The 15,161-nt window shown below is 42.6% G+C and overlaps 1 protein-coding gene across 1 annotated transcript in view; it reads right to left on the minus strand.

Annotated features, from left to right (window-relative positions):
- TEDC1 (tubulin epsilon and delta complex 1) overlaps window positions 1-15,161 on the minus strand; it is a 66,162-nt gene that overhangs the window by 15,365 nt on the left and 35,636 nt on the right. Inside the window, exons 6-7 of the mRNA XM_040073137.2 lie at window positions 8,486-8,572; window positions 5,294-5,506 (exon numbers count right to left, since the gene is read on the minus strand). Of these exons, the coding sequence (XP_039929071.1) occupies window positions 5,294-5,506; window positions 8,486-8,572 (300 nt within the window). The remainder of the gene's footprint in view (window positions 1-5,293; window positions 5,507-8,485; window positions 8,573-15,161) is intronic.

Below are 15,161 nucleotides of genomic sequence, written 5' to 3' on the forward strand. Positions count from 1 at the left end.
TTGCCACAAATCCCGGGTTTAAGGCATAGGAAACACAGCCCAGCCCTGCACCGGTGCAGAAGGAGCTCAGACCACCGGGAGCCAGTCCAGCCCCGTCCGTGCCCCTCACCATTCCCAGGCTGCAGAACGCAACAAGACCTAATCTTTTCCTAGCAGTGGCTACTGGGGACCCACAGGTCCTCACCCCCCTCTCCAATCATAACGAGGCACAAAGAAAAACTTGGGAAGTGCATTTTTCTGAGAAGATAAAATTCAACTCAAGTTTTGGTAAGAGAAACAAAAAAACCCGACCACAAACAGAATGATGTAGGACCATGTTCCAGCATCAGCTTCTGGAGCTGCTTCCCTACTCCAAATATTGAAGCCTTAAATCAAAATGAATCAAAAACCATTTAGTCTTTTATAAATGTAAGAATCTTAGAAGAAAGTTCTCTCTTTGTGGACTCTACGAGGTCTCTGGTAGTGTGCTGTGATGAGCCGGCAACGGCAAAATGTTTATGTGAACCAGAGAACTCTTGGGGTGGAGTGAAAGCGCCTCTGTTGTTTCAGACCCCACCACCTTCACCTGACTGGGTGCCCCAGGCTGTTCCTACCACCCCTGCATCCCACCCTGTCCCCAGGAAGAGAAAACAAAACATCCCTGTCCTTCACAGCCCCTCCCCAGTTCAAAGGGCCCTGCATCCTTCCATCCCTGTCCAGGAGATAGTTTAAAAGGTTTGGGAAGGTTGGAGATTACTGAATGGAGGAGAGGAGATGGATCAGGAGAAAGATACAGAAACAAAGACGAAGTGCAGGTTTCAGTGGTCTCCCACTGTGATTATGGAGTTCTGGTGCGGGTCGAGGACTGCAGTCCCACCTGGGTACTCAGACACACCAGCAGCCAAGCACACACAGCCACCAGAATTCCTGGGTGGAAAGAGCCTGTCCTAGCTCAGATTAACGGCTCTAAGCCTGCCTGGTCTGTGCATGAGCAAGCTCCATCCCAACCACACCACCCTCTCTAAGGAGTCTGGCTTCCATCTAAATGCAAAGAGATCACCCAAGGTCCCAGGATACAACATCCCAAGTTTCAACAGAAGCTGGGAATGTTACAAGCATTTACAGGATGAAAGCTGAAACAATTATCCTTTGGAGTCAAACATTCTGCATTCCAGCTTGAGGATGCCAAAAGTGTTAACACAGACTGAAGTCAAATACTTCCCTCTAATAGAGGAGCAGGTAACAGAATATTCAGAAAGGAAAAAAGCAAACAAACAAGTTCTCTTTTGGGATTAGGAGATTTCATCTTTTACAGTTAAGTTTGTTTCTGAGAGGAGAAAGGTTCTTAAAGCTTAACCATTTCCCTCTCCTTTTTGATCATTTCCAGATCCCCAAAATGTCACCAAAGAAATGATTATTTGCCCAGTACTGCACAGAAAAGAGCAAAGCTAACAGAAAGAAAGCCCCATCTTCAGATCACACCTCTGTCAAATGCCTTCTCTCTTCCAAGATACTGAACATATTCCTGCCTAGAGATGGGTATCAGTTAAAATGTCCTGTTAATCAGGGTTTCACAGATCACCCAAATCCCATGGCAGCATTCAAATGTCTTCTGGTGAATGTCCCTGAAAGGTTAAACCATTTCAGAGCCATTCCAAGCACATAACCAAAGAAACAGCTGGGGGTAGGCAGAAACAAACAAAAGAAAACATGGAAATGAAAAATGAAACAAAAGAAAATAAGTAAAATATTTTCCTTAATTTTAAAAGAATTAAGACTGATTGTTTTAACTACCAGAATCACAGTGTGCAAATGATCAAACTTGCAACAAGTAGATTCATTGCCCTTGAAACCACATTCTGAATAGTAAGAAATTATGTTCAGTGGTGCAAACCAGGCATTGTGGCATAGCAATGACTTTAACACATATGAAATGTCCCCAACACAGTGCAAAATAAATAGATCAATCAACTGCAGGCTTTCCTAAATGAAAGACACTTTAACAGGTTTTCAAGCCCAATCCACAGTCTTAGAGCAGGTTCAGTAATTTCCTCTAGGTTAACCCATCATGAAAACCAAGGAGCATCAGAAGAACGTAAAAAAATGCTTCCTCCTGCTCCACTGTGATTCCCCTCTCCATTCTCTCATCTTCTTATGCAAGGAGCCCAGTAAGTTTCCTCAGAGAAACCCTTTCACAGCTTGGGTCATCACTGCATCCCCACCCTGCTCTTTTCCAGCTCAAACATCTCTTTTTTTTTTTTTTTTTTTTTTTTTTTTTTTTTTTTAATTTAGGAATGGGACTAGCAGTGCACATCCCATTCCAGAAACAGATGGGAATATTTTAAGTTTTGCTTTTTTTCACTTCCCTGACAGTTTTAGAATCCAGATTACTGTTTCTGACTGCCGACCTTTCCACAGAGCTCACTCACATGCCATGACAATCCGAAGAAACACGTGTAAAATTACGATGCTCCCGCCAGATGTGCTAGCCTGGGTTTATCCCCATGCAGTTTTTCTCATATTTCACCACTTCCCTGCTCGGCACAAGGACCCTCAATAATTCTCTGCTGTTGTTTTTAGGGATCCAGTGTCCTCTCTCCACGCGGCCACCTCACCATGCTGCCCTGTATTGGTTTGGCCTGGCCTGGTTTTTGGCTCCACCAGGGACCACCTCCACAAACCCATCCCAGCCACCTCCTCGCAGCTTCCTGCTGCTGTTTGCTCAAGGGGGAGAGGGAAGACAGCCAGGTGGGCGGTTTATTTTTGCTCACAATCTTCTCAGGGCCGTCATCGAGTGCCATTTGCAAACGCGATCAGGCGGCACCAACGCGGCCCCGCACGCTCGCTGGTCCCTGCAGGGAGCTCCAGCAGATTCCAGTCAGGGCTCCTCTCTGCAGGAACTGTGCTCTCTCTCCCCCAGTGCATCATGTCTAACCCTCAATTCTGCTGCTCAGAACAGTTTCTACCCGGTTGCCTGGCACAGACACCAGGCCTTACTGGCAACAACAGGCACAACCACTCTGCGGACTATCAGGGTCTTTGTCAAGCACAAGGCGGTGGACGTAAGAGCTGTAATAAACTGTGCTGTCCCTCAGCTGGGCATGCCTGCAAGAGCCAAGATCATTTCCAGATGTCTGAGTACTGCAAGATACAAAGTTAGCGATAATGGCTTCAGCTACCGCTGCATCTTCTCTTTGTTTGATTAAAAAAATAATATAGAAGGAAAGATTTGATAAGCTTTTTCCTCCAGGGAAAAGAAGGGGTCAGAAACATACAACTGATAGAGGAGCCTGCATTCAGCAAGCAATCCTGGCTGTGGGAAAAAAGGACAGACCACAGGAAGAAAGCATCACGCAAGCAGCAACGCTATGCAAAGCAAGGTTTGATATAAAGAGGATTGATGGAGAGTCATCTGACCCCAAGCATTCCAAAAAGTGCTGTCATGTAGCATTACGAAACAATTCTGTTTCAGGGCATATGTAGAAGGGAAGGCATTTGTGGTAAACCAGCCTTTTAACAACACACTTTAGATGCACTCCATTTATCACAGTCACAAACTCATATGATGTCCAGAGAATCCTGGAAACACTGGAACATGACCAACCATATTCAAATCCAATCAGTGCATCTATTTCAAAGAAGAAATCATCAGTTCAATCTTTCTGGTGTTAAACCCTGAATTTAAGTATTAAAAAGGAAAAAAAAAAAAAAATCAGTGTGATATTATGTAATACCTAACATCATATTTAACAGCATATATATTGTTACGTATAAGAGAAGTCAGAGCGTATCTTGCTTTAGAAATCACGCACTGAAAACTTTATTTTTAGAATTCGAGGTCTGAGTTGTCCCACAACAGTCATGTCCATTTTGCCCAGGAACAACCAAATGTGATGATTCTAGAGATCTGCCTAGTCCAGTACCCCACCACTGACAGTGAGTGACAGTAAGTGCCCAGAGAAGGCTCGAAGACAAATGTAAATACATGGATAGACTTCCTCAGAATATTCCCCCAGCCTGCAATGATTTGCTCTCCCACTAATTCATAAGGTTGCAATTTTTATCTGTGTATTTCACAGTCTTTGATGGATTTCAGCTTCCGAGAATGTGTACAGAACATTTTAAATCCATGTACACTGCTTATACCCACAGTGCCCTGTGGGAAGAAGTTTTGTACCCTGTGTGAAGCAGCGGCTCCTTCTGCCTTCCTTATCCAACTGATCCTAATTAGTGCGTTATGCTTAAGGTGGAAGAGAGCAATTAGCTCTCCACACACTTTTTCCATACCAGATGCTTTTTGAACTCTTGGGCAAATACCTTTTGATCTGACAACCTGCCCTTTTCCATTCGGTCAGCTGATCTGCAATTCTGTGTACCAACATCCCAATTAAAACCACACACTCCCCTCCATCCTGAAAAGAAAAAAAAAATCAAATACTCTGGGCTTAAAAAAACCCTCTCCTGAATTAAGACACAAAGTGGTGATACAGCAATTTCATTACTGCTCTGTCTGTCCCAACTGTTTCTTTCACTTTTCTCCATCCACAGGTACTGTAGATTCCCTGGTAGCCTTCTCTCCACTTGCTGCCTGGAAAGAATCGCTATTTTTTTTATGCCTGCATCTTCACTGTTCTCCTTGTGCCAGTATGCTGATACTCAGATTCACCTTCCACATCTACATTCCCTAAATCTCCTTTATTTATGCCCCATCAGCTGCTCCAGGTGCTTCCCAGTGTCTCCCCATCCTTACACGGCGAATCCCATGAGCACTTCCTTCATCTCACCTGCTTTCCTCCACAGCCAGCCTCCCACTGCCAGTCTGTTCTGCCATCAAATCCTGTGCTCAGTCTCTTCCCTCACTTCACAGGTTTCAAAGTCCTCTTATTCCTTCCCCCATCAGACATTTCAAAGACTCCTGATTCAATGAAAGATGACAAGCTCTGGCCTCTTCCCCTGTAAATGCTTTATTTTCTCACAGTAACCATTACCGCTGCTTTCAGCCTGCTGCATCCAGCCCCTCTGGGGGATGCTGCCATGATTTCCTCCTCTTCTCTTTCTCTTCTCTCCTCTGCAGTGTCTTTGAAGCCTTTCCTTCCAAGGGAACACTTGTTTCAGCACTGCTTTGTGTTTGAAAGAGCACTGGGCGTGCTGTGGGCACAAACACCCAAGGAGCTGAAGCTCTGACACCGTGACTGCAGCAAGGGTGGCACGGAGCAGCCACAGGGACCCGCCCTAGGCTGGGCCATGGGCAGAGAGCTGACAAATGCAGGATGCTAAAAACCTCCAGGGGTCACAAACAGCACCAAAGCCTTACCTTCTCCCACCACAGAGCCTTCCGCTGAGCTACGAGCTGATGCAGCTGCTCTTGGAGAGCCATTAGGTCTCTGGATAATCTGTCCATTTGCCCAGTCAGCTTGTCAGCCCAGGGGCAGCAGGAGTTCACCTCTGGCAGCCTCTTTTTCTCCACATGAGCACCCTGGGACTCACACATATTTCCTTCCTCAGCCATATTATCCAACACCGTTTCCTAAAACAAAAAAACATAAAAGTTACTTTTCAGCAGGAGCTAAAATGGCTCTCCCCATCCTCCTGGTAATTCACTGCTAGGAATTCACTGCTGCCATCTCAATATACAGTTGCTCCACAATTTCAGAGTTATTTTAAGAGAGAACCCCCTCAGTTCACTGTAACATATTTCCAAGTTAACAGAAAACTTATGTTGCTAACCTAGCTTATTTTAGAAAGCACTGCACAGTCAGCTACTCTCCACTGCACTAAAGCATAAAGTATCACTCCTGAGATGGAGGTGATCAGCACTGCAGCAGCTCTAGATATGCCCTTCCTCTCAAATTCTGAGTTTGGATGCACTTCTTGGGCTTTTTGTAACAAAGTGATGACCAGGGAGGTACATGCTTACACTGTTCAGGAGAGCCCCACCTGCTCCAACCTCAGGATCACTTGAGCCCATGGAAAACTCCACAAGATGAGAAACACGCAGAGACCCCCGCTCCAGAGTGGTCAGGAGCTGGCAGCTCTGCTTGACCATGACCATCTAGCTGGTTTGATGATTAACTGTGCAGCTGCCCTCCAAGGTAGCAACTGCTATTTCAAATACTCAAGAAAAGAAACAAAAAACAAAACCAAAAGCATTTAAACAAAACATTCAAAGCCCATCTATACAAAGCCCTGATGCACAGGCTGTGCAGAAACACACATTTTTCAAGCCATAATAGCACAGTATAACGAAGGGACACAGGCCCCACTCATGGAGTATTAAATATTTATTTCCATACTGTTATCAAGAAGACATTCAAGAGGAGAGGTCATAATCTCTTTTAAGGACAAAATTTGTATTCAAAATTATCTTTAGCAATTGAAGAAGCAATTTAGAAACATTGGCAAGAAGTTCAGCAGTTGAGCAGCGTGGCCTATACATGAGCAAGGAAGAACCAAGTGCATAATTACTGGCACAGCAGCAGCACTGCTGGAGGAGACGTCAGAAGTCACCAATGTCACACTGCTAAAGTCAAAGCACTGTGTCACAAAGTATAAACACAAGTCTCAGTGACAGAAGAGAGCTGACTGCAAGGCTGACATACAGGTGAGGCGCTTGAAGTTAAACACAGACAAAAGGGGGGGCAAAGTCCCAGATGAAAGCAGGAACAAACATCAAAAGCTTGAATGAATGGCCTACAAGCACACATAAAGACATCAAAACTACTTTTGCTCAGCCTAGAAACAGGGGCTGGGAAGGCAGTGACATGCTAACAGCCTTCACTTATATAAAGATTGCTATAAAGAGGATGGGAAATTTTATTTTTTCTCCTCTTTCTCTCTTTTCTCAGAAGGTAGGTTAAAAACTCTGGCTTAATTCACAGCAAGAGATTCTTAGACTCATGCAAGAAAAAGCCTCATAAGACAGCTAAGAATGGCACAGGACACCCTGCAAAAGCTCCATTCTAGGCAAGCACTGGTGCTGGGAATCGGCACCGATTGGAACAAGCAGCGTGGCAGGGACATGGACAGGATAACGAACTGCAGGGAAATAAAGCAAAAGGCTTTGCTGTTTGGGGGTTTGGGAGTCCTTCCATTTATGCCTTATTTTGAAATTGATTAAATGACAGAATTGTGAAGTAACATGAACATTTAGACAATGTTCTCAGACACGTGGTGGGATTTTTGGGCTGTCTTGTGCAGGGCCAGGAGCTGGACTCAATGATCCTTGTGGATCCCTTCCAGCTGAGGGTATTCTGTGATTACTGCAGTCATTCCAGTTCCTGCAGTGATGTCATGCTCTGTTGTCTTCCTGCCCACCACCAGCAGGAAGAGCTGGCAGCAGCTATGCCAGAACCACCCCATCCATCAGATCAGCAATGCAAAACACAAGTCTGGTAGAAAGAGAAAACTACTGTCCTTTCAAAGCACATCTCGTTCCCATGCATCCTACTGCATCCAGGAACAACCACCATCATCAGTGAAACAAAAGAAAAAGGCAAATTCACCATCCAGCATACTGAATAGTTTAAAACGATGCTGCCAGTCAGTTTTCAAGTATTTATTTAGAACTTAACTCCAGAAAGCAGGCTAACACTCTTCAGTGTGTCAAAGGCAAATGTTTTGGCGGATACACAGAAATGATTGCAGTTATATTTTATCTGTTGGGAGCCAGTCCTGCACAAATGTTGATGCTTTCCAAAAAACCGTAAGATGGTAAACATGTAAAGCAAAAACCATTAGAGAACTAATGGAAATTGGAAGCACCCTTCAAGACAGGTGAGATGATTTCACACTGCCCTTTGCCTTGCTTTTAGTGTAGAAAAAGGCACGTGGGCAATTAGCAGTCAGCTCACTGATTCTCAAAATTCTGTAAGCTCATACAGCTAATGTGGTGTGCTAAAGAATTATTTCAGCAACACTGAATGGGCAAAAGTCATAGAGAGAAGTGAGATGGATGGCATCGTTTACACTCACTTGAGAAATCCTAAGATGCACAGAGAAAGGGTTATTGATTTTCTTATGATCATTCAACACAGTTCAAGGGGAAATCAGCAATGTCAACACACTATTTGGCTGGGAAAAAATGAAGTTGTTTTCAATATCAGCTGCCTACAAATTTAGTTGTTCTCAAGACTGCAATAAAGCTTAGAGGCCCTCTTCTGAAAAGCCATTCAATTTTACAAAAATGTGCAACTACTATGTTTAATAACTATTAAAAAAGATGAAGATCAGACCTTTTCATTTGTGTTAACTGTAGGATATTCTGTCATTCTGCCCTGCAATTCCTCAGCTTAGCTGGGTGAGTCCTACTGAAGAAAACAGGAATTGAAAGAGAACTATGAACACATTCCTTACTTTACCGAGCCTTTTTTTTTTTTCCTTCTTCTCAAGTGCTGTTGAACAGATGGTTTGCAACATTTAATTTTGTGGGACTTAAAGGCCTTTGGAAGTAGCCAGCTACGTTAAAGCTAAGAAAGATGCACCCCTCAAAATCAGTTTGAATCATTACCATCCACTGCCAGTAAATTGGCTCCAGTTGCTTCCATTCCAGAAAGGCTTCCAGCTGCATGGTCTCAGACTCCAGGAGCTGTAACAGCTGCAGGAAAGGAGACAAAGGAAAGGCAATCAGGTAACGTTGGTCACTTGAGAACTACGTGAAATGCATGCTTGGCCTGAGGTATAAAAATAGTGTGGGTGGTACATGGGACAATACCAGGTGGCTTTACAAGAACACTGTAAAAACAGATGGGAAAACGTGACGTAAAACACTTTTCCCATTATCACTGACTTATCCCTCATCCCAAATGTACCAACTTCATCAGCTTTTCCACCCATAAATGTGAGTTCCTATATTGTTTTGAGGGGAAAAAAGAGACACAGTTCTGATATACATGCTTAGTGAATGACCAGCTACAAATCTTCTGTGCCTCTGGACTACCAAAATAAGCCGTTTCTCCAAGAGAATTTATCCCCTTCCATCTCTTCACTCTGAAACAGCATGGAAGAACTGCCTCTAAAATGTTATATATTTTATAAACTGCATGATCTGCTGCATGAGGAATCCCTCCCTTTCCCTTTGAGAGCACTCAAAGGAGAGATGCTGCATTATAGCAATGCAAATGATAATTTTTTCACAATTACTGCATTATACACATGTATGCACACACATACATGGTGAAGGAGACATTCCAAGACTAAATATTTATATATCAGTAAAAAAAAAAAAAAAAAGGCTCTTGTAAAGAAAGATAAGATGAACAGATTTGCTATAAATCAGAGCTGACCAGCTTTAACAATTTTGTTTCCGACCACACCTTTGAAATGAACAATTTTAACACCAATCTGACACTAAAGGCAACTTCTGACCACCAAGAGTGTAGGGCCTTGAGGAGAATGATAAGGACCAGACCAGTGCCAGCCAAATCCATTTTATACAGACAACTATCTTCTGCTAGCTTTGTTTGCTTTAGTTACTTAGCACATAACATAATTTAAGTAAGCGCAAAGCATGAGTTGACTTTGCAATTTTATTACGCAGGTATTACTTGAAGATAAAGGAACCAAAGAAAGGAAACCACTTTGCAAGAGTAACTGCCGGAAATTATACGCAGTTTGCTCTAAAACACTGCTGGATCCAAAATACAATTATTACACATTTGCTCACAGGCCAGACACTTGGCATTACGCTTAATGACTCTGCTAGTTTCAAGCTCAGCTGGGATACAAAAAGTAGAAGAACGCCTTTCTGTGTCCCTTTTTATTTTCTCCTTTTTTTTTTTCTCCATAGGTACACCTACAGCACAAATGGCTTACATTATGGAATCTGAGGCCTGCAATAAAACCCAGCCAAAAAGTTGATTAAATATTCAGGCAACAGCAAAGTTACTTGACTTTAAAGTAGCTTTGTAATGTGGTCACGAGCTGTGTGTGATTGCAGTATGAATATCTTATTACAGCTAAAGAGGGCTGAAGGTTGGGATGGGGTTTTTTCATTCTTAGCCTTCAAAAACAGAGTGATCTTACTAAAAACACAGTCATCATCTTTATTCTCTCTAGGATATTAGAAATGCCATATGCCGCTTGCTTTCAGAGCACAACTAAAAGGATATGGCTCTGAAACTTCACCAAACCTCTACAGGATCTGCTGCAGTTAACTCACCTTAACAACCATCTAGGCTTCCTGAGTAGTCTCCTAATCTCAAACCCTTTGGGATGTTTTGCATTTGGGTGCTTCTGTTCCCTTTTTTTTTAAAAAAAAAAACTCCTTCATTAGTTATACAAAACTCGAACAGCTTGTGTGAAAGTATTTGTCTGACACCTACTCACAGCATCCTCACCTTTCACTAAGTTATTAACACCCTCAGAAACAGCAGGACTGGACTGCTTCAGCCATGAATCAGTAATGGGATGACTCCAACCGTCGTAGGAGGACAGTTTCCAGCAGAGCTGGAATATACCATGGCAGCCTCAGGCAGGCCTGCAATAGCCAACATTTGAGTTTCCACCATGAGGGACTTTAGGCACTGCTCCTGAATGCCAATATCCTCTGCCATCCTTTTTTTACAGGTCTTGCAAGGCTTTGATGTTATTGCAGCATGGAGAATAAAGCAGAACGCAATAAAAAAATAATGTGCTACAAATATCCTTGAGATACCTTAGCAAAAATCATAAAAACAAATAAATGTTCAAGGTTGGGAAGGGACAATGGATTGTATGTCCGTGTGCCCTGAATTTGGTTGCAAGGACAGTGTCTACATGCCCCAGGGGTGACAGATTTTCACCAAGACAAGCCTACACTTAGGAATGAACATTTCTGTCAGGCAGCTTCCTTCCTCCAGCCTCATCCTTTGCACGAGCTTCTCACAAGCATTTCGTACTCCTTAGCAAACTCTGCTTTTTGTCACTTTGAAGCCGCAATGGTGTACATTTTCTTAGGTCACACATCACAGAGCTGGTATTTCAGAAACCAAAGGTCAAACTGGACCTCTGCTTTCCCCCCCAAACACAGCACCACTTCTTGTTCACTTACTACCAACAAGAGTTCATGCACGTGCCACGAGCAGTTCCACCTCTGATGCCACATGAACCTCTCAAAATGTAAAATGAATTCCCAAGCCGTAACTAAAGCTGCCTGCCCATTTGCAGTGAACTAAGGACCCGATGTCACACCTCCTCGTGGAATTTAAAGACTGAAGTCCGTAGAAGAGCATCAATTTTGTTTCGTGAAAAAAGCGAAGCGGCAGTCAGAAAAGTGCCTCACATGGGTATCTAAGTGATGCTTAAGGATAATGCGTGAAAATTGTGTTTCCCTCTACACAAAATTAAGGCAACCAAATCCATTTCCTTCATTCTTCTGGAGGAAGTTACTGCTCTAAAATATTTACACTGACTGAAAAAGTAACAACAAATTCAAATTGCTAATCTCTGTGGAGAGGCAATTCCATAATGAATGCTGAGAGCAGATGCTTTGCAGGAACGACTTCTTCAAGCCATTGTAAAGAAACCACCCCTGGTGCAAGCAGCAGCTTTGCTACCGAGGGTGAACTTTGCCTAGCTGGGCTTCCTCAGAGCAGGCTGCCAGGGAACCCCAGTGTGATACAGAAGGATTGCAGCTCTGTCAAGAGCACGACTTGCTCCCTCCAACGCGCGGTTGTGACCTCCAAAGCCAAACGTGCAGCACCCAGTGCACATCACAGACTTCAGGAAACAGTGGGAGCTTCAGCAGCAGAAGTCCAAGGTAACAAGATGACCTAGGTGGTTTTGGACACTTTTCCTGGAGATATTCAAAAGCCACCTGGACACAGCCCTGAGTAACGTGCTTCCTGCTCGAGCGGGGAGGTTGGACCAGGTGGCCTCCAGTGGTCCTTTCCAACCCTGCCCAACCACTGATACTCAATAAGAGGCCAAAGTTGAATCTTCCTCAGCATCCACAAGTGTGACTAGTATGTTGTTTAAACATATTTGCAATTACTTTTTTCTATAGAGATATTAATCTCTTTCATATTATTTACCACCACATTAGAAAAATCATTAGTGCCTGTAGACTGTTGCAGAGATCAATATTTAATAAATTTGCAGCATAATGCACCCTTTTCACAGGCTCAGTTCCAGAGAGCTCCCTGCAACAAGTATTTAATCTCCGATGCCCACAGCTCATAATTCAACTACCGTAGCACTGGCAAAACTATTTTTAATCAAAACCTGCTCAGCCTAAATGTTCAGAAAACCATTTTATTGTTAGACAGAAAAAAAAAATGGTCTTTCAGCAATAAATTCTGTTTCTTGGCCCAGAGACAAAACACTGCTAATTCATCACAGTTCATATATGTCTGTAGACAGAAAACTTGCACTGGACTCCTGCGCCCTGCAAACCTCACCCAAATGACAACGTCTCTGGAGAATTACTCAAGGCTTGAGACAGGCTTGGCTTAGTAGGAAACCTAATATGGAGAATCTAGACTATTCAATTATTATTTAATAGGGAATGGCTTTAGTCAATGTGCATTTGTGTAATCTAAATTCTAGTTCTGAACATCACACAAGCACAGGAGAGAACCTAAGTGGAGAAGGTCATTCCAAAAACAATGCAAAGAAAAAGGGTAAACATTCATGAAAGTTTTATCATTTACGGTACCAGAAGTAAACCATAACTGGGATTAAGGCTTTAGAGACCTAACCAAGCATCAGATGAAACAAAAAGAATTCAACACATCTTTTCTTCTCCCAATACTAAACACCCTTAACTGAAAAAACCTGCAAACTTCAACGAATGAGAACCTCTCAGCAGGCAGGCTTTTTAGGTATAAATTTGCCTTAAAATGGGACACACAACCCAAACTGAACTTCGGCACAGCTACGTTTTGAAACCCCCTTCACCAAAAAAACCTGAGAAAAATCTCATATCACAGCCATCTCAGGCTGGGACAAACAAACAACACTGCAGGTGGACACACTCAGTGCTCCAAGTTTCAGTTCCACATTGTGATTTTTCCAGAAGCAAAGCTGGTTTAAGACATTGCCACATATCCCTTGAATGCTGAAACAAAAATAAATAGGCCTGAGAACTAGAACGTCACGCTAGAGTAGTGTGAAATACAGGCAGCTGAAGAGCAAAAAAACCTACAGAACAATAAGCAGCCTCTAGGCACAAGGCAAATAAAGACCTTCTCTAATTTCTCTGTGAAATATCACTGAGAGCTAAGACAGAGCAGGAGAGCACTGCAGCCCAACCATCATGAGGCAGTGGATCTGAAAGGCTCTTGGAGGACAGAAGGGATGAGAATTTCCTCCAGCTGTAGTTGTTGGCGGGGTTGTGCTGTAAGGGAAAGCAGGACTTGAATCTTTTGCAGGAGACACAATACATAAAATACAAAACACAGCAGTTTTGGGTGCAGGAATATCATTCCAGATGCCTGGAATGTGCAAAATCTCCAACACCTAAACCAAAATATGTGACTTTTCCACGTACCAATACCAGTTTTTTCGCCATCACAGCTCAAACTTCAATTGAGCTGTCTCAGTTTTACACTGCTGAGAGCAGGAAATCAAACCACTCGTTAAAAACTTAAATGACAAAGATCATCATTATAAAATGTAATTGCTATTCATGGAAGGATTCAGAAAACAACTGTTTAAAATGCAACTGAAAGAAAACGGTATTTAAAACAAACAGAATGAGGCATTTGGCAGATAAAAATTGTATTACAGCTTTCCCATTGATAAGGAGTGAACTGGGATGTATTAATGGCATTCATTTGCAGAGGAACGGGTCAATGAAGGGACGGCTTGGCATTTTCCCCACAGAAACATGGAAAAAATACCAGGAAAAAGAAGCCTGAAGTTTTATATTTCAACAGCCAAGATAAATATATGTAAGAATGAAAAAGGTACACATTTTCTTCCCCTAAAGGTACCGATGATTTTGGGTGTCTAACCTGGCATCCCTGAAGAGCCACATTTCAGGCAGTACCAAGTACCTTTAGCTCAGTTAAAGTACATCAAGTAGATACCAAAAATCACAATTTACTTTAGAGAAATCTCAGCTAGAGGATTTCAAAGAAAAGCATCAAATTGTATCACAGTAGTGCCTGACAGCTGTTATTATTGTACTGCCAACCAAAACCCTCATGCAGCTGATGTCAAAAAAAAGACCATTATTCTTCTGTTTTTATTCAGACTGTTTCTGTACACAGAACAAAGTATGATCCATGCTAATTCTCTTCCTTTCCTCTCCCCCATACACTTGCCCATTTCCCTGTATTTTTAACAGGCCACAGACAATTAATTTAAAAACATATTCAATATGTGGATTAGTCTAAGACTGCGACTTGATAAGAGTACCGTTTCTCCCAGCCTAGCTCTTTGACAAGTCATCACAGACTATTTGTGCATGCAGGTATTTTCACACATTTCAAAATGTGTTACTGACTGGAGAAACTACTAATTTAAAGTCTGCTATAGTTCCTCATGTCAATTAATTTTTCTTGCTAGTCTTTTTCACACTCCTTTAAATTAAGTAACAAAACTTTAAAAAGAACCACAAATCCAAAATCTCTTGCAAAACATGAGTAACAGCTGATTTTATAACTCTATTTCCTTGACTATTTAACAAAAAAAAAAAAAATACCTGCCAGTAGAGCTGAGTTAACATCATGGGCCAACTGCACACAAAGTTTAATTTTACAAGGCTATAAAAACAGCTCCGCCAGTCTCCTCACAATCTGAGCTGCATTCTCACATCCAGAAAAGCAGTACAGTTCAGTTCAGCTTTCCAGCAGCAGCTTAGTTGTGGCCAAAGCTATTGCAATATTATGAATTTAACGGTGGTCTGCTTCTTTAACGAGCAGTGAGGCTGAAGAACGCAGTGGTCCTGTCTGCTTGACTTCCTGGATGGGTTAAGCGTGTTTTTGATTCAGAGGTGGACGCAGGACAACACAAGGCCCCCAGTTAGGGATCACAAGATCATCATAGTTCTGGGGCACGTCAGGATCAGCCTTCATCAATAGCTTTGCTTTGGCACAAAAGAAGAGTGAGAAGCCTCTTTTCGGACAGAAGCTGATAACTCATTTCTCTTTGGCATGAAAACGACAACAGTGTAGACTCCACAAGCAGCTCTGCACTTTCTAGTGGCTATTGTTAGCGTCAAGGTACAATTTAAGAGATGAGTCAGGAGTTTTAAAGCTCCT

The sequence above is a fragment of the Hirundo rustica genome, chromosome 9 (genome assembly GCF_015227805.2).
Source record: "Hirundo rustica isolate bHirRus1 chromosome 9, bHirRus1.pri.v3, whole genome shotgun sequence".
NCBI lineage: Eukaryota > Metazoa > Chordata > Aves > Passeriformes > Hirundinidae > Hirundo > Hirundo rustica.